General features: G+C 36.0%; 1 protein-coding gene across 4 annotated transcripts in view; it reads left to right on the forward strand.

Annotated features, from left to right (window-relative positions):
- RNF220 (ring finger protein 220) overlaps positions 1–17930 on the forward strand; it is a 305518-nt gene extending 287588 nt beyond the window's left edge. For 3 of the 4 annotated variants that reach the window (XM_026665743.2, XM_087960155.1, XM_026665744.2), the window contains 3 exons: positions 4773–4881; positions 6094–6168; positions 14808–17930. In XM_026665743.2, coding sequence (XP_026521528.1) covers positions 4773–4881; positions 6094–6168; positions 14808–14879 — 256 coding nt within the window. In that variant the 3' untranslated portion in view covers positions 14880–17930. The remainder of the gene's footprint in view (positions 1–4772; positions 4882–6093; positions 6169–14807) is intronic. The other variant, XM_087960156.1, reaches the window with a different exon arrangement.
- The last annotated feature ends 1373 nt before the right edge of the window (positions 17931–19303 follow it).

The following is a 19303-nucleotide window of genomic DNA, read 5'->3' on the forward strand; positions in this document are numbered from 1 at the left end:
TTAGTTTGGCATGTGAGGGAAACTAGACACCATTACTTCAGTATAAGAGTAGAATCTTTCCATATAAACTGCTTCCTCAGTTTACAATTTGTTTTCCTGCCTTTTAAGTGGTGCATATTGCTTAAATTATACATTTAGAATTTTGATGCAAGTTCATCCTTTCTCTTCTAAAATAAAATTTAAAAAATTGACCCCAGCTACTAAACTTGGCAACCCCACCCATTCCTCTAATCATGCGACTCAAAAGCTTCTTACCCTTTACATTGATTGTTGGTGCCATCTGTGTGCAGTTTGATTCAGGCCTAGCATGTAAGTTTGGAAGGAGAGAAGGCTGCATGCCAACTCCTAGATTCATTCTCTGCTCCTGCAGAGACATTCTGAAACTCCATGTTAGTGAAGGGATAGGGGTGTGAAAACAGCATAATGAATCTTTCTGTAAAGCAATTCCTTGGGGAAGCTTAGAATGCTTTCTTGTGACAGTAAGCTTTCTTGCCATGCCACTGTGATAGAGCATACAAGTGGAAGAAGAATAATTCCTCTGTGAGTTGAGCAACTCAACACTTTTGCTTTGCATGAAGATTAAATTAGTCAACAGAAAACTCCACACTTGGCAAGCAGCTGGTAGAATTAACAAGTTGTGCAAGCAAGTATAAAAATAGAGGCTCTTGTGGCACAGAGGGCCTCTACTTTACAGATACTCACCCTTGCATGCAGCATTTTCTAAATTTTCAGTTGAGAACATGGAAATTAGGCCGTGGAACACTGCATTATTCATAACTTGGCAACCAGCAGCTAGGGCACATCGCCAGAATAAGCCACTACTATAATTATAGGCGAACAAAATTCTGAATATATGTTCCTAGAAAGAGTATATTAATCAAGATGGAAGGATACCCATCTTCAACATTAGAATTCTTGTCAGTTCCTCAATGGAGGCAGCATTCCTTCACAAGATTCCACATCAGCCTTTTTTCGAGGTTAGCTTACAAGATACCAAGCAGTAGACATTCTTGTGTCAAATGGGAACACCAATTTCTATATTAAGTGATAAAAATGTATTCTCTCATTCTGTTTCAATTCCAGATGAATAGCGTAGTCTATCTTTTGGGCCTATGAACATAACCCTATTCTGTCTCAGTTGTTCATTGAATATTCTACATAATTTGTGATTGGACTTCTACATTAGCTATGGCCAGTCTCCCATCGGCTGCAATAATTCTGTAAATCCTATGTGACACTTAAGTATAGTTGCAATTCCAAACTAACAGAAATACTGTATATTTTACATGTATAAGTTCCTAATACTGGGCAGAATATGCTTCCCCAAAGGTGAAATTTTCCACTTTAGCAGATTTGATAGATCCGTTAATTACCCTCTTTCAGGGTAAAGCTACCGTAAAACTCTTTGAGTGTTGAAAGAGATCTCTTCTGCATGGCCTGACCCAGCTTGCTTTCTTGCTGCTACCTGAACTGGAGCACTATCATCTCTATTGAATTTAGTTAATGAGCTAAATATGGAAGGTTATTGTAAGATGTAAGTGTTTTGGCTGGTAGAAGTGAGTTAGTCAGGGTGATACTTGAGCTGCTTTTGTTGCTATACAAAACTGTATGATTACCAGTGAAAAAAATCCAAATGAGATAAAGCTTTCATTTTACATATTCTGCTGTTGTTATTGACGTTAATACAGGGTTTTGATAGCGCAAACTTTATAATGTTTTCATCTCCAGTTTGATTATGTTGTGTCCTCTTAAAACTGTACTGAAACTTGCACCTATACCCACATTTTAACTTTGTTTTGAATATGATTTTTACACATTTTCTGCAAATGTTTTCTGTTTGGTTAACCACAAGACCTGCTTTTTTATATATTTTTCTTACTAAATACCAAAAACGTATCATTGTAGTCTCACAATTATATACTTTATATGATAACTAGTAAGTGGAACCATTGAAATAGATGCAGTATTATGTAGTTTGTTACTGGGCGACTGAAAACATCAAGATGATTTTTTGTGGGTTATGAGAAAACTATAATAGAAAATTTATTTTGCACATTAGCCGGTTTTAGGGATAAAAAGCTCTGATTCTATAGGTGGAAAAATTGTCAGACTTACCTAGTATCGATAGTATATGTGATTTCTACGATAGAAGTTTTTAAAAGAACATAGCTGCATTTCATGCAACAATGTGTAGCCAGGGAACAAGAATTGATACTTCAGAAATATAATTAGACACAAAGTACATAGGGAATAAAGATCAGATTTAAAGATGTTTGTACTTTTAAATCCTTTATCAATTGCTGTTTTTTAATATGCTGATTGAAGGAAAATGGGATGGGTTTTTAAAAAAATTAATCAACTTAAATGTGATGATATTTTAGAAAACTACTCAGTATAGACTATCTTGAGTGTAGTGAATAAAATGCATAACTGAATTTTTTAATTGCACAAAATCTAGTGTATTTTTATATTAAAGTGTGAAAAAATGAAAAAATCCATGCCAATCTGGAAATAATGTGCCCGCAGATTCATTCAGATCATTTTGCTCGTACTGAATTATAATAATTACTAGGTTGCCATATAATTTTATATACCATTTTTTCTTTAGATTTGTTGTTTATTTGTATTTGTACATGTTTTCCCTTAGAAAAAGCAATCTAACAAAGATTGTGTTTATTTCTGTATTTATAGAAAACAAAATTTATTTTGGGGTATCTCATTTTGATGCACATGTTCGTCACCAGATAATTCCATGATAAAGTAGTTAGCAGGGAGGGAATTCATGTTCTTATGAAAAATTTATAAGAAGCCCTGAGTTTGTTTGAAGCTTCAGACCTATTAAAAAAAAAAAAGGATTATGTTTAAAGATGGAAAGAATAAAGAGATCAGGTGTTGAATATAGTCCATGAAATTTTATTTGTCTTGCATATAATCAATTCTAAATATATTTTACAAGGAACACATAAACAGCGGGACTATAAAATTTATGAAATGTTATGTATGGTGTGACTATTTATGAGGAGGAAGGGAATTTGTATTCTGTTGAAATAAACTTGAGGCGAAATTTATTTTGAAAGCATTCTGAATTCTGAAGCAAAATTGGAATGAAAGGGAATATCCAACCACTTCTCTTGTAGAGATAGATAGTCTGTGTTCATTTGGCCACTCCTCGGCTGCTAGAGCTGCAATTATACAGGAGTGTCAAAATTGTAACAGTTTTATAAGAGGGATTGGAATTGGACATATTTTATCGCTAGGTTGCATTCTGGCTAAGTTGGAAGAGCAGGTTATATTGTTCAAGTCTTCCTATATCCCTCCCTTAATAAATGTATATTTAACAATGTCTGAAGCATATGAAGTGATAATAACTAAATCAATACCTCCTTCATTGATTGTCCAGGATCCCTCCAGCGTGACGCACACAACACTGCAGTAATTTTCCAGCTAACTAGCACCCTGATCTACAGTCCTGCTATTGATTGACCATTGTATCAGACAGACCCTGAATGGTGTTGCATATGCTTCTATTTAAGCCTTCTGATTCATTTGTTTATTACTGGACAAGAGTGATCATCTGAGACACTTCCTGAAATTGTCCAGTGAGAGTTGGACTGTTAGGATTCCTATAAACAAGACTTTTTCCATTACAGCCTGCTCCTTTCTTTCCAAGCTTCAGTTTCCTTTGGCAGGATTTCATATCAGGGATGCTACCCAGCTTAACTTTCTATCAGTTTTCATTTATTTATTTGTAAATTTTCTATATTGCTTATCATTAAAATAACCCGTGAGTGTTGTATAGAATAAGCCCATGATAAAAATACAATAAAAAATACAATAAAACAAACTTCCATAAAATAAACAGAGTATACTATAGTAAACAGAGAAGCAAAATATTAGGAGATAACATAACTTACCAAAGTAAAATGTATATATGCCAAATATGTGTTTTTACTTAAACTAGTTAGTTAGAACAAATTTATTTCTGCAGAAAGTTGATGTTTTTTAAACTGTATAGGCATAGTAAGGATGAGCCTAAAGAATTGCATCCCTACTCCTTATGTGAACTTACAAGAAACCCTTGTTTTGGATTACTTGCTCCTCTGAACCATGACAGAATTAGAATTATTAATATATTAGACAATGGCTGATTCCCTCTCAATCTTTTAAACCTAATATATTTGCAGCACACGGATTTACCCTCTGGTAGATAAGTTTCCTTTTTTTAATGAAGTAAAAGTTCTTTTTAGAGATATACTCTGATTAGATTAGCATTCCATTGGTTAACTATTGCAAGAAAGTGCTTGGCACATATATAAACAATCCTTTTTAATGCTTGTGGTCAAATCAGAACTTTTGGAAAATTTCTCTTGTGCATGTGGATATGATACCACTTTTTGTGAAATGTTCACTTGCATAAGAGTTCTGCTTTTAATGTCAAATTAGCATCAACTTGGCAAAAAGGAAACAGCATACGAAATTTATCAGTATTATTCTTCCAACTTTCCCCATTCCAGAGTACAGTACAGTATTTGCCAACAAGTCTACTTTGCTCCTTGACCTTTGCCGTTAAATCTTCTCCAGTGTTGGCTGCCTCAGCTGATTCTCAAGCCTACATACTTTATAAGCTGATTTGATTCTATCTGTTTAATCACTTCTTAAGAGCCAAGATGTACCCTAACTCTGTGTGGTTTGCTTACTGCACTTGGCACATAATGAAATCAGCGAAATGTTTCTAAGAACTCAGCCAGCCCTGACTTTGTCATCTATTTTAGGATTACAGAAGACTCGGCAGTGACAACATTTGAGGCGCTAAAGGCTCGCGTTCGTGAATTAGAAAGGCAGCTCTCCCGTGGGGACCGCTATAAATGTCTCATTTGCATGGTGAGTAGTTTGCCAGTTCTGGTCATGAATGAGGAAATGACACTATACCTCTGCCTTGGCTGTTGCAAAACAGCACTGTTGACGGGATGCACTGCAGCAGCATCCACTATTGCTTGACTGAAGAAAAGCACTTTTTTTTCTTTCTTTGAAGTTAGTATCAGTGTATCTGTTATAGTACGACATTACTTTTGCCTAACGTATGGGCTTTGCTTTTATAAACTATACCGCTGTTGATTTGTAGAACATATATTCATGTTTTTCTTCCTGATTTGCAACATGTAACTTACTCATTTCAAAACCTATGAATGAAAACCTATTGAAGCGTAATGCTTCAATGAAGACCATTTACAACATTATTTACAATTATTTAAAAGTGTCCTTGATCATGGTGGCTGTGGATTATGAGAGTTCACAACACAACATTTGGAGGGCAGGAGCTGGGAAAGGCTGTAAATAAGGAGCCCCTGACTATACTTATTATTATTGAAGTGCTGAAGCTCCCTCTAGTGGATCAGAGTCTGCAGAAGTTGACATCACTTTGTACACGTTGTGCAGATTTACAACTCAGATTTTTTGTTTTATGGGTATTTCATTCTAAGCTATAGCTTTATTTTAGGAAGCATCTTTTCCTATGACACAGTACAATTAAGTCTGCTTAGAAACTATTATCTCCCCACATCTTCCCAATGGCATGAATGTCAGGTGTCTTTTAACATTTACCTTTCTCTCTCTAGACACCAAGCATATATTACATTTAATAGATATATGTGTTTGAATGATTGTAACAAGAGTTTGCTATAAGTATTTGTTAAAGAGAAATTGTGGTATCTTAATGTGAAATTAATCTGTTCAATGATTAATCAATAAAGTCAGTTGATTTTTCTCCATTTTCCACAATTGAAGCTTAAAAGTTACCTTTAATTTGTTCCTAACCTACATGTAAGCATGCAGCTCTATACTGTGCCTGTGTTCTTTGAGGTATGATCAAAGGTATATGTTTTGCATTTTATTTGCGTTTTATATTTACAAATGTGCATCAGTTTATAGATGCATATAAAATCAAGCAATGGTATGGAGGTCAAATGAGAAAATAAAATGTAGAGATATGTTGTCCTTACTGCATCCTGTCCTGCCCTGCATAATTCCAGTTTCAATCAGCAATTTCCATAATTTTATAGTATGTGATGCAGTAACTTTACTTTCTTTTTATAGGATTCATATACAATGCCCCTGACTTCCATCCAGTGCTGGCATGTGCACTGTGAGGAGTGCTGGCTGCGGACTCTGGTAAGTTTCTTAGGGGGTAGCTTAAATTAGATTCCTTTTTTTTCCAAGTTGAAATTACACCTACCTGAAAATCCTCTTCAAAATACTGTGCCTCTATTTTACTAAATGGCAGTCATTCTCCGTGTTATATTCTTTTGCACAGCTTTCTGTCAAAAGAACCTAGATCCTATCGTAATAGAAACAAATAGCTCATGTACCTTTGCACCCTCAGAGGTGGTTGGAGAAGCATTCTATTTTGTTTCTAAAAGTCTAGGATGAGGTGTTTTTTTTACTTTTTCGTTTTTATTGTATTTTATTTTAAAACCCATATATGGCTGCTTGTTACATAGAATGATATTAGCTGGCTCACAACAATCCATTAAACATAGTTAAAAACAAAGGTACCCTTCCCCCCAAGGTGCCAGACCAAACATCCTTACACATCAACTCTCATCTTAGTCCATTGCTTGGAGGAAGAGCCAGGTCTTCATAGTCCTCCAAGAGGCTGAAAGAGTAGACATCCCTCTAGTGGGAAGGTATTCCAAAGGACTGGGGTGGCCACCAAGAAAGCAAGCTTCCAAGGTCGTATCAGATGGCAACATTTAAAGGAGAGGGCCTGGAGCTCACCTACCCTGTCTAATCCAGTAGGACTCAGTAACCAGTAACCTCAGGGAGAGTTGATCCTGCAAGTAACTGGCCCTGAGACTCTTAGGGGTCTCTGTTCCCCTAAGACATAGCCCATTAGTTTTGATTGTCCCATCATGATTTTATTATCCATCTTTTCATTTCCCCATCCTTTTGTAGAAAGCTTCTTTAAATTGGCTTTGCAAGGTAGGCTGTTCTCCTTCAATGAGTGTTGGGTATATAGTTAATGTAGTGCAGGGAAGATTTTCAATTACAGGTAGTAGAATTCATAATTGATATTCTGTTAGAATGTGAGAAAGTATGAATGAAATGCTTTTTTATAAGAGTGAAAATGTGGAAGTAAATTTCTTCCTTTCAGATTTTTAGTCCTGCTGTACAGGTTTTGCTTGTGAAATTGGTACCAAGTATTTTAAGGCTTAAGTACCCATCCTGCCCTTTACAACTGCTAAATCCCGAAAATCTGGCCAATGGTTCCTACTTTATTTCTCTCTGCCAAAGCAACCCTAGGTCCCACATATTGTGGAAATGTGGCCCTTGCGATATCATGCCACATCTGGTGTACCTAAAACACTTGTGCAACCCCCCCTTGCTTTTTTGCTTGTTTTTGCAAAATGAGCTCTAAATAAAATAGGAGTAATTGGTCTTGTTGCGTCCATTATTCAACCCTATCCACATGATAACTTGTTAAACTAGAATACCTGCAAATGCAACAATTCTTTTTTTCCTGCTAGGGCCTGAAAATAGTATTTTATTGCCCATGCCCTCTTTCACTATAATAAATTTAGTACTGACTATCCATAAGGGTTTTTACATTTATGGAGCAAATATGTTTCAAAAGAAAGCAGTCCTCAAAATAATAGTGGCTTAGTTGAGGAATTAATATACTTTCCTTAAAAAAATCTTCATGTCACACTTTGGCGGTGATTTGTTGTCTTTGTAAAAATGATCCCAAATACTAACACAATGAAATGTATATGAGATAGGAACAGTCTTGTAGGTTCTGCAAATAAAATTTCAACAGAGATATTGAATGCAAAACTAAAATTGTGGGTCTCAAATGTGTAATGTGTCTCTCTTGATTTTTTTAAGAACAATTTCCTTTTATCACCATGAAACAAAGAAAAATAAATTTTCTCATCTTGATTTAAAATTTGCCAGGATTATTTAATGAGAAAAATGATATGTTGACTAAATTCAAAATAAAACTGACCAATTAACTCACCTAATGAAATCATATGATAAAACGTGCTGTCTCAATTGAGCTGTATTTTTATAAACTAAGTGCTTTGGTATAGCATCTAGATGAAAACATAGATGCAAGCAAAAAAGTTTTGAAATGCATATACTGTATAGATGAATTGAATTCAAAAGGAGATGCTTAGAGAAGGAAAAGGGAGGTTGCAGTTCTTCTATACATCCTAACCACTCACAGTGACTTCAAGTACGTCCTCTTCTATAAATCAAAGAAGTACTATTTTTTTACAGAAAGACCTATTTTGACCCATCTGATAGGACTTTGCTAGATAAAACAGTATCAGCAAAATTCTAAATAGGGCCACAGTTTCCAAACACTGTGGTCTAGCCACATGAGGTGCGACAGCAAACTCACAGTGATGCCGCAGAATATTTCACTGCTTAATAAACAAAATTGTTAATGAGTTTGCTGCAGCTTCCCAGAGTACCACAGTGCATGGTTTGGGAACTGCTGGGGGCACCCTGAAAAATTGCTAAGACACTGTGGGTGATGTGAACCAAGAAAGTTTGGGAATTTCTGAAATAATAGTATAATACAATTTCTACCTATACATTTTGCATTTATTTAAGTTAAGCATTGGTATATACATAACATCTACATCCTTAAGATAATGCTATTAAAAGATACCAGTTGGAATACTTATATTTTACTCTGAATTTTACTGTTCAAGATTGATTCTAGCTAGGCTCTTGCTGACTAAAAAAAAAAAAATTCAGCTCTATTACCTGCAGTTCAAACACTGTTCCTTTTGGGGGGAAATGAGAGAAGAATGAAGTTTAATGTGCTTTATCACATAATTTATGGCCTAGCATTCAAAATAGGGAATTAAGCTGTGGAATGAAAATCTAGTACTCACCTGCTCCTCAGCCCTCACTTTCTCCTCATAACCAACAACATACTGCAGGAAACATTTTGTAAGGCAAGTGCTGTTCTCTTGCTCACTTTAAAAAAAAATCACTCAGTTTCTGCCTATGTTCACATGTTTCTAATGTAACTATTAAAGTGTAGCCTGAAGACAGCAATAAAAAGCCTGGGATGCCTTCGTGCTGCTGTGTCTTGATCAAAGTCAATGTGTGTAATCTTGTTAAAGCTGCCCTTCCCTCCTCCTTTTCTTTATGAATGTGATGGTGTACAGCATATGCACCATATTGCTTTCTTGTAATTAAAGTATCTCCTTTTATTTTGGATACAGAAAAGATGCTTGTAGTTTGTTCTTAACCCGAATGAGGAACAATGGGCAGAGGGCAGGGTGGGTTGATTTAAAAATGGTCATGTGTTACCTTGCTCTGGAAATTGATTTTCCTCTTGGTTAGGAAAATGTACAATCCTATTCATACACGTGGAAGGGCCTAGAAAGGCAGCATATTTCCTTTGTTGTGCAATAATTTGTTGCACTTGGTAAAAGTTACAGGGGGGGAAAGAGACCGGAGAGTTCATTTGAAGCAGGTACAGTGGTGTTCTACAGCAAAGTGCACTGATATTAACAGATGATTTCATCATGGAAATAGTGCTATTAAGTAGCTTCCTGTCATAATGTGATCACTATTTGTGATGGTTTTGCCAGTTTCGGGCATTTTACTTCCAATTTCCAGGGGGAAATATCCATTGGTGAAAGTGGATTTGTTTTAATGACCATCATAAAAGTGGTTGTAAGTTCAAATCCAGTCCTGTGATGCCTCAGCTTGCCACGGCAATAACTTACAACTTTTAATTCTAGGCTCCATTACAGTCGTCTCTTGAGGACAATCTGGACACAGTATGCTTACTAAAACAAAGTTGCATTTGCAGTTTGCTTGATCATTCATCCAGTTTTAGAGAGATCCTGTTGGAGATCTTCACTCTCTTCTTTGGTTTTTAGCTACTTTGAATAGTATTATCAACCAATCTGACTACCTCATTGCTTTCTTCTCCAAATGAGTTTTGGGCCAAGTGAACTCAAATATTATTAGAAAGTAGAGATGGTGAGCAAATAAAGGCTCCTGGGTGCTCCAGAGTTCTCTCTCCTCTCAGAAGATTGCTACTGACCTATGTGTCACTGCCAAATAAAAATAAATATTGGAAATGGGCACTGTAACAGTGCAATAGGAACGAGAATCACATGATGAGGCCATTGAGGATTAAGTGAAAAGATGAAGTGGGAGACAGACCTAAATAAAGAAATGAGACAAATCACTAGGGACAGGAAAAAGGTTTTGGTCTTGAGTATAGGTGACGAATAAGAGAGTTTCAGAGTGATAATCCTAGAAGATATTTAGCTTGAGAGTAACGATTCCAAAGATAGAACTAAGTAATTTAAGAGGATTGAAGGCGGGCAGCCAGATTAGCCTCTGATAGCAAAAAAAAATCAGGAGTCTGATAGGAGCTTTTCTAACAAATGTCATGAAAAGTTACAACTTTTTGGGAGCAGCAGCATTGGCTGGCTAGACTAATGTAAGATTAAAATTGGAATGAGGTGGAGGAGGGAAGGGTAGGTAAGACAGATAGGTTAGGTTATGCAGATACAGCTCACACTTTACATTTACCTCATGAGTCAACAACTGTAAAGAAAGCCATTATGTTTGTTGAGACCTTCTGAGATTGTGTGAAACCTTTTGAAATATGAGTTCAATAGTTTATCATTTAATGATGCTGTTAAAATCCCACTTTTCCAAAACAGTCACTTTGAAATCTACAATGGAATGTCCTGGGAAATTACAATACACTGATATTACTTCGTCCTTGCTTTGAATTCTAATGTCAAACTTGTGTAGACTAGTTCTTTTGTGCAAAGGGATCCAGAAGGGCATTGCTTGCAGATGATACATATCACTTTGGAGGATGAGTATGTGAAGGCAGCTCTAATCTTATGTGTATACTCGTTGGGGCATGTGATTTGAGGGAAAATAGACATCTGGGTTTATTGCAGGATCTGGTTCTTATATGATATCATTGTTCTGTTGTTCCTTATTACTTGAGTATATGGGTATATTTTGAGTGGTTTTATGCAAGTATGGGCTTGTCACAGAATGCATGAAAAAATATAGTGTCATTTGTTTAGTATGGACTGTAGCTTAGTGATGTGTTTAAGTGGGTTTAGCTTTGAGAGGTAGGTGACAACCAATTGTATAGGTCCTCCCTGGGAATTGGTCTGGATGTATTGATTGGTCTATTGTTTCGTTGGGTGGATAATTCAGTCTTCTAAATACTGGGTTTTATTTCATCAGCTGAGCAACTCTGTCTAGCAGGGGTGGGATTCAACCGGTGTTGCATCAGTTCTGTGTCTGCTGCTCTTCAGAGCTACCAGTTCTATAGAGCCAGGCAGAACCGGTAGCATCCCACCCCTGCTGTCAAGTGGTTGAGAATAAATGTGGTTGTAGCATAGAAACACACTAAAAATGATTTGGTGATGTGTTCCAGGTGGGAGCTAGTGGCATGTAGTTATGTATGACTTTCTATAGGTTTTCTGTATAACATAATGTTTATGGGTTCATTGTATGGTTTTATAGTGACATCACTGAAGTGGACTTTTCTACAGTTAAATCTAGGCTGAGGTTGATAAGGGGTGGAAGGGTGGAAATTGTTGAAGTCATGATAAAATTTAATTATTCATTTTCATGGGTCAAGATGATGAAAATATCAGTGAATCTCTAGTAAAAAAAGAGCTTTAACTTAAGGGAATGGATCTTCTTTGCTGAGAGTATGGGTTTTGGGGCTAAGCGAGCATCATTTTGAACAAGAGAAATAACTGAAATTTTAAAGATTTGTTAAAATTCAGATGTTACCTTTACTGCATATTTACTTGTTTTTTTCCCTCATTGTCTTTCTGTGAAACCAAAAATTACACTTTAAAAGGGTGTAAATCATTTTGTATTTTAAAGTTCAACTCCCTCTTTATCTTGTATATGGGACAAGTTATCTTTAATTTCTTCAGTTTGCTTTCCTGTATCTTTTAAAACTACCAACTCTAATGACAGTTTGTAAATGGGCATTCTTCCATAGTGATCAAGTTATGATGGTTCTGCTAGCATTCTTAAAATGTTGAGATTTGCTGATCAATTCAAAAGGATAGAAAACCTTGTGTTTATCTTCACTTTGATAAATTAGCTTAAATATATTAAATATATTAAATTAGCTTACTTGAAATCCTTACTTCTGTCCATGCGCATTGCTCATATAATAGGAACATGAAAATACACATTTCAGAATCTTGTAACCAATGTCCTTTTTACAGTTTAATATGTTTAAAACTCTACCTCATGCACATGAGCTGACCACGTATTTCTCTTGTAGTTGGTGCAGATCAGCTTTTATCTAAATAATCTGCAGTGGCAACTTACTTCTTTTCTAATCTAGACAACCTTTTACTTGCTGTTCATATATACTGTACACTCTGAACTATGCACCAGAGACAAATTCCTTGGGTGTCAGATCACACTTGGCCAATAAAGATTTCTGTTCTGTTCTATTCTATTGTAACTTAGACTCTGAAAGTTCAGTTTTCATGTTTTAAAATTTAAAGCAAAATCCCCTGCTCTTTTGTCAAGGCACTGTTCTTCTGATATTCTGTGAGAAGTAATGACTTTAAAAGTGGGCGGTACTCATTATTTTTTGAACTCCCCAAAATGATTAATCAATTTTCAGAATCAATATCTGCCAAATTTTAATTAAGAATGTATGAAGTTAACAAAAAGTTCTCTTAATTATTTCTTTTTGGTGCTGTGTTTTATCCTGGAGCTATATTTTACAGCCATGTTTTATAAAACCTGGAAATGGAAAGCCTGAGGTGGCCTTCACTCAGTATATATTTCTGTTACTCATCAAGACTTTTCCATGGGTCATGATGAAAGGAGTAGAACATTTCTGACTTTTTTTTTTGTTGCGTTATTTTGTGTGTGTTTGTGTGTGTGTGTGTGTGTGTTTGTTCATATATTCATTCATTCAACAGGTGTGGCAAATTATTTCACTGTTTTTATTTCAAAATAAAAGTTTAGTAATCACAACTGGCAAGTGAGTTACATGGGAATTGGGAAGTCAGTGAAATCTTTTCTTTGACTCTGTGCCAGTGCATGTGTCTGAGGCTTGTATAGAGTGTTTCATGTGGAATTGAGAATATTTAAAATGAAAATAACTCTGCAAATTTTCAAATGAACAATATATTGCACCAACCTTTTTTCTTGGATATAACTGATTGGCCATATAGTTCTGTGTTCAACTCTCAGATACACCATATGGCTCAGAAAGGCTGGCTGTTCTCAGGATGTTATTCACCTTAAAGGGTTTTTTTTAAATCTTATTTCATTACTTAATCTTGTGTAGTTGCAAACAAGCATTTGTATTACTAGTATTGTTAGAATACAAAATGCCTTAAAATCATCTAGAGATTTGGCTGCAATAGATTTTTATGCAAGATAAATCCACAATAAGCATTTGAGAATGTGTCTTTTATTTAGGTAGGGCTTTAAACATTCCTCTAGGAATGCATTCAGGGGGTTAACTTGCCTATACTCCACATTCCCAAGTGGAGTATATCTCTTATTGTTAGATAGGGAGGCAGAATTTTTTTCTTGATTCCCCTTTGCACCATCAGGTATGGCAAAATCCCCGGTGTTGGCGATCAACAAAGCTTAACTGTTGTACTGTTTTGCCAGTGGAACTCTTCTGTTTCTAGAAAAATGACTACATTAAGATCATATTCCAGATTTTCATCGCATATGTTTGTGTGTGTTTATATTATATTTTGTGTGACAGAATGTTACAGAAGATGAGAGTTTGAAGCTCCTAAGACACTGTAAGACACTGTAAAGGCAAAAATTGTAAAAGGTTCTGAGAGAAATTTCAACTACCAATCAGATTCTTCTTTGTTTCTAAAAGTACTTATTATAATTTATAATGTTGCCTGTGTGAAAATGTGGTAGAGGATGTTGTTTTCTACCAGGGGAAGAAACTTCACTTGTTGAGGGTCCCACTTTATCCAAGCCAATTTTGTCTGTTGGACCCAAAGATGTGACATTTCTGCAATGGCTTCAGACAGGTCTATTTGAGACCATCATCTATGCCAGCTGAGGATTCATATAGCTACCATCCCATTAATTTTGCTGGGGAATATTTGGATAAATTGACAAGAGAGAAATAGGATTACAGACAGGGAACCAGCCAAAGTTAGAGGCTAACATTAAATTCCACCATATTTTTATCCTAATTCTGAGTTTTAGAATTAATCCATCAGATTAATTGACAAATGATTCACTGAAGTGAGAAAAAGTATGCCTCACTGAAGTGTTTTTTCTTTATTTTATTTATGTGGATGTAGTCACAATTTTATCTTCATTCAAACTTCATACAAAAGCTAAAGGTAATATTAATTGAACAAAAGAACCTTGGAAATTTGACTTTGCAATTATTTGTTCAACAAAATTTAACAGACACACCATTTTCTTCTGTTGAAAAAGTAAATACATGCTCAGCCCTAATACCTGGTATTGCTGTCTTTGGCAGAAACAACCTCAAGTAAGCATTCTTACAACTGGTCTCTGAATTTGAAGATAATGTTTTCCCCATATTTTTTTCAGCTGTGCAATGTTTGAGAGATTTCTTGAATGCACAGCATCTCAGAGAGATTTAGTTTTGAGTTGTATAGTATTCATGAAGGTTACCATTTACAGCCTGTTTCCTGTAATGGTTGGATACAGTTTACCACTGGTACTTCCTTTTAGTTCTTATGTTACAGTGTGACTGAGATAGCATCCTTATGTTTCATAACTCTTCTCTCAATCCTTCACAGGGTGCCAAGAAGTTGTGCCCTCAGTGCAATACCATCACCTCACCAGGGGACCTCAGGCGCATCTACTTATGAAAAAGATGGCTGCTGAGATGCTTGAACTATGGGGACTAGGGAAAAGGAGTGGCAGCAACAAAGACACTTGAAATTAAAGACTCCAAAAGTGGACTAGAGGCTAAGGGAGCTGCACGATGCCTCTGCTTCCGAACCTGTCACTGGTGCTGCCCACTCCACAAGAAGGCCAAACCAGAATCCTTATTGTGATTCGTTTTTCCTTTTTTACAAACTGCTGTTCCACGTCTGTCCCGTTTCTCAAAGAGTTGGGGTTCCATCGTGGACAACTTGCAAGACCTTTCAGGGAAGCATGAGAAGGTGCTGGATCTTCCACCACAGGAAATGTCCGAGCCTGTAATTTGCAGTCTCCTTCCCGCCCTCTTTTTATTTGTGGTGTTCTAGTGAATTTTTTTAATAAAAGAAAAAACTTATACCTTCACATCCACAAAGGCAGAATGAAGCACATGTAATATAGACTATATGTTTACAATGTTGTGTATAAATGGGATAGACTCCAACGTTACATACTAATGTTTTCCTTTTTATTTTTTCCTGGGGCGGGGGGTGACTTTTTTTAAAAAAAGAAGAGAAAAAATAAGCAGAGAACATTAAACCCATATTTTTCTTGGTTCTGCAGAGTTTTTGCATTAAAGTCATTAGTTTAAGAAAAGTATATAAATATATATTATACATATATATAATATAAATGGTTTAATGTTCTGTGGTGTATATTTCCTCATTCAGATATGAAATTAACAATTCGTAGTTTCGGCCATAACTTACATGACTTCTGGGGAAAATAGAAAAAAACAGGTTTTCTTTCATTTGTTACAGTTAAATGGGCTATTTATATAAAATACTTGCTTCACTGAAACCCTTTTCCATTTTTTCACTTGGGAAAACATAGATGTGCAAGCTTATCCCATTGCCTGTGAGAAAAATCATAGCAGGGGTCAGTAGACTTTTCAGGCACTAAACATTCTTATGCAGCCCTCTACAATGGCACAGGCACCAAAATATTTAAAAAAAAAACATGTCTGAAATCTTGTAAAGTTTTGGCAATCATATGATGTTTCAGCCGTGTTTTAATTTTTGGGTTCCAGGTGTGCCATCTAGGAGTGTTGCAACTGCCTTAGTAACAATGGACATCATTAGTGGTGAACTCTGATAGGCACTTACACGAAGCAGAAAACAATGGTCTTTGCCTGTTACAGATGGAATTGTTAGCATAGCTGTGTTCAGGCCAATTAGTCTTGTGAAAGCTAAAGTTATCTTTTGTCCAAATGTAATTGTATTCATCAACCTGCAAGCTTACAAGAATTAAATTTGAACAGGGCCCCAAAATAAATGCAGAAAAACACCCAATGTTCTATCATACCTCTGGCAGAATCTTTAGCATTCTGTTTTGACGTGTTCCCAGGTCCAACTACTGGCAGTCTGTTCTACTCTGGAATATTTTTCTTAACAGCTGTTTCATCTAATTTTCAGGTGTTCATGTTTCATTTTGAAAAGGAAATAAGTATGTGCCAGCTTTGCTTCCTTCTTTTGTCACTTCTGCTTGGACTGTGGTAATGGTGGGGTGTAATCTGGGTTTGTTCAAAATTAGATTAATTTAGATTCCATTCATTTCCTCAGCATTCCTGACAGAAACATTTTCTTAGCCCTTGTTCTGCATTTTGAAAATAACCCTGTGAACCACTACCTGCCTTAATTTTAAAAAAAACTTAACAGTTTTTGCATGCACCCCCAAACATACCATTTTGTAGTCCATTCAGGGAACACTTTACAAAGTTGTTATAAATTCTGACAGGAAGTTACCAGCCTGCTTGATGTTGACAGGCAAGTAAGCCTATAAATCACTATTTAAACTGGGGTTACAATGTGAAAATTAATGGAATTATGGCCCTGGGTCTACTAAATAACTTTTTCTCTTTTTTCGTTAATTCCATCTTATACTATATTTGTGGATTTAAGCCTCAGAAGGACATGATTGCACTAAAACATCTGGCTAGATTATCATGCTATTGGGAAAACCTTTGGCATGATACTGATTAGACCACAAGATTTTCTCCCAGTCCAGGATTCTTTATTCCTATTGAGACAAACTGAGTAGTGCACTGAAGGCAAGTTGAAGACATCTGTTGTCAATCAGCCTCTTATGATGACACAGTTTCATCCCCATATACATAACAATTGTCTTATGGAGAATTATTTTTTATCCTTAAATAATTCTGAGCTCCAGAATACCCAAAACCATCTGAACCAGTGTGTCTCCCTGTCAAAAATGTTGCAGCAGTTAAGCAACATATTGAAGGTTGATTTGTAGCTCGTATTAGTTGTTGGAGGTGGGTAGGAAGGGGACAAGGACAATTGGTTCAAGCAAATATTGATCTGGCATCCTGAAGGTGCAACAGTTTACAAGAGCCATAAAGCATCTAGAATGCTATTTGTTTGGGCCCAAGATTCCAGAACTGTATAGCACTTATACCTTCCTAACTTTGTTGTAATGGGGATGATACCATGTGTCGCTCAAAAACCTGCTTGCCCAATACAATCAAACAGTCTTTGTTGGGACATTAAGTGCACGATTATTCTTCTCCCTGATCTGTTAGACAATAAACTGAAAAGGTTTGTCCTTCATGTTCCAGCAAGTTGGCACTGGGAATAAAGAGCGTTTTCTGGTCCTGTGGACTAATTCTAAGCCAAATGAATATATGTAAAACCACATATAACTATTAGCATTTATTTTTAAACTTAAATTTGACCCTACGTTTTTATTTCTTGAGGAGTAAGGAGAGCAGAGAAACCTGTTAAGACAGATGCAAAAACCTAACTTGTTATTTTCCTTCTCTGGAGAAGGTACATTTTGCAGAACTCTGTAGCTGCTCCTTCCTTTCTCTCAATGAGCTTGAAAATAAATGAACTGTCTTTGCCCAAAGATTCCCAGCTGCACAAGGTGGTATTAAAGTTGTGTCAATGATTGTGTGTCGATGTATATTCTATAAAAAGGTACTTGTCATTCCCGTTTGTAAACTACATTGACATTAATTAAATGAATATAAAAGCTTCCAAGTTGTGCTTCCAAGTCTTCTACTTGCTTGTTAGTTTTATCTTAGTTTGGCAGTTTCAAAATTGGGTACTTGGAATTTGTGTTTGCATTTGTGTCTTTGAGTCAGTGTTGATTCCTGGCAACCACCTGGGTAAATCCCTTCAGTTTTCTTGGGAAGATTTTTCAGAAGTTTTTTGCCATTGCTTGCTTCCTGAGGCTGAGAGAAAGTGATTGGTGCAAGGACACCCAGCTGGTTTTGTGCCTAAGGTGAGTCTAAAATCAAGTCTCTTGGGTCATAACTTGGTTTAACCACTACAAGAAACTGGCTTTCCCTCTCAAATATAGTCGCTGTTAAATCATAATCAGTAATTGTACATCCTTGTGAGCCCTTTGTAGCACCATGGATGTCAAATGACTATTAGTCCCCTTTGCTGCTTTCATTTCTGCCTTTTTCTGTTCTATTTTTAACTATTACAGCTTTTTATGTAGTTTACAAGTAACTGTTATGCAGTTTACAAGTAACTGATAAACTGATAGAAATCCACTTCATTTTTTTCCAAAATTAATTTTGGTCATTGCAGGCAACTGCAAGATTACAAAACATAAGCCTTACCATCCCTCTGACATATTCCAGAAACAATGTGAAAATTATTCAACTGGCACAGCAATTGAATAATATTGTTTTTAATAATAAAACGGGCAATTATAAAGGAAATATTAAGCCCTGCTCATTTTCATGCCTGCTGGCACAAGTCCTGCAAAGCAGGAATTCCTCCAATACTTTTGCTCCAATACTGAATTGCTCTTTTAAATCATTCTATCTTAATTTGTATAAAATGCTAGTTTAACACTAGAATACTGCTAAATGAGTATAATTTGATTGCAACATGGTTCTTCATACTTTTACTCCAAGCTGGTAAAATTGTAGGCTTGTTCATGCTAGAATGTATTGACAATCTATAATGAAATCAGATGAGACCCTGGACCACGTTGTAGTCTTACCATATTTTAACTAGCAGAAGCCCAACCACTATGATTGGTTACTTAATTCCGTGGGTTGTGCAGTCCAGGAAATTGGATTGAGTACATTATAAGTAAGCATATTCTGTAAATATAGCTTATATAATTTCATCAGTATCTTCTTGCTAGAAGTGATACTGACAAGCAGTCAACAGGGAAATCATCAGGAAGTTGTGATCAAAAGAGACCTTCAGTTATCTATAAGGTCCTCATTTATGGCAACCAGGACTGCCATTGCTGAGCAATGCAGTAATAGTGCAATCCCACATGCAGTCATATGGCATTGCACTATTACTGCATCACTTAGTGACAAGAGTTTCCAGTCCCAATTGCCATTGGAACGGAAGGACTATTTTTATGATTCTATATTTCTATA

The sequence above is a fragment of the Notechis scutatus genome, chromosome 3 (assembly GCF_049901735.1).
Source record: "Notechis scutatus isolate UNSWTSFEM ecotype Mainland chromosome 3, rNotScu1.2, whole genome shotgun sequence".
Lineage (NCBI taxonomy): Eukaryota > Metazoa > Chordata > Lepidosauria > Squamata > Elapidae > Notechis > Notechis scutatus.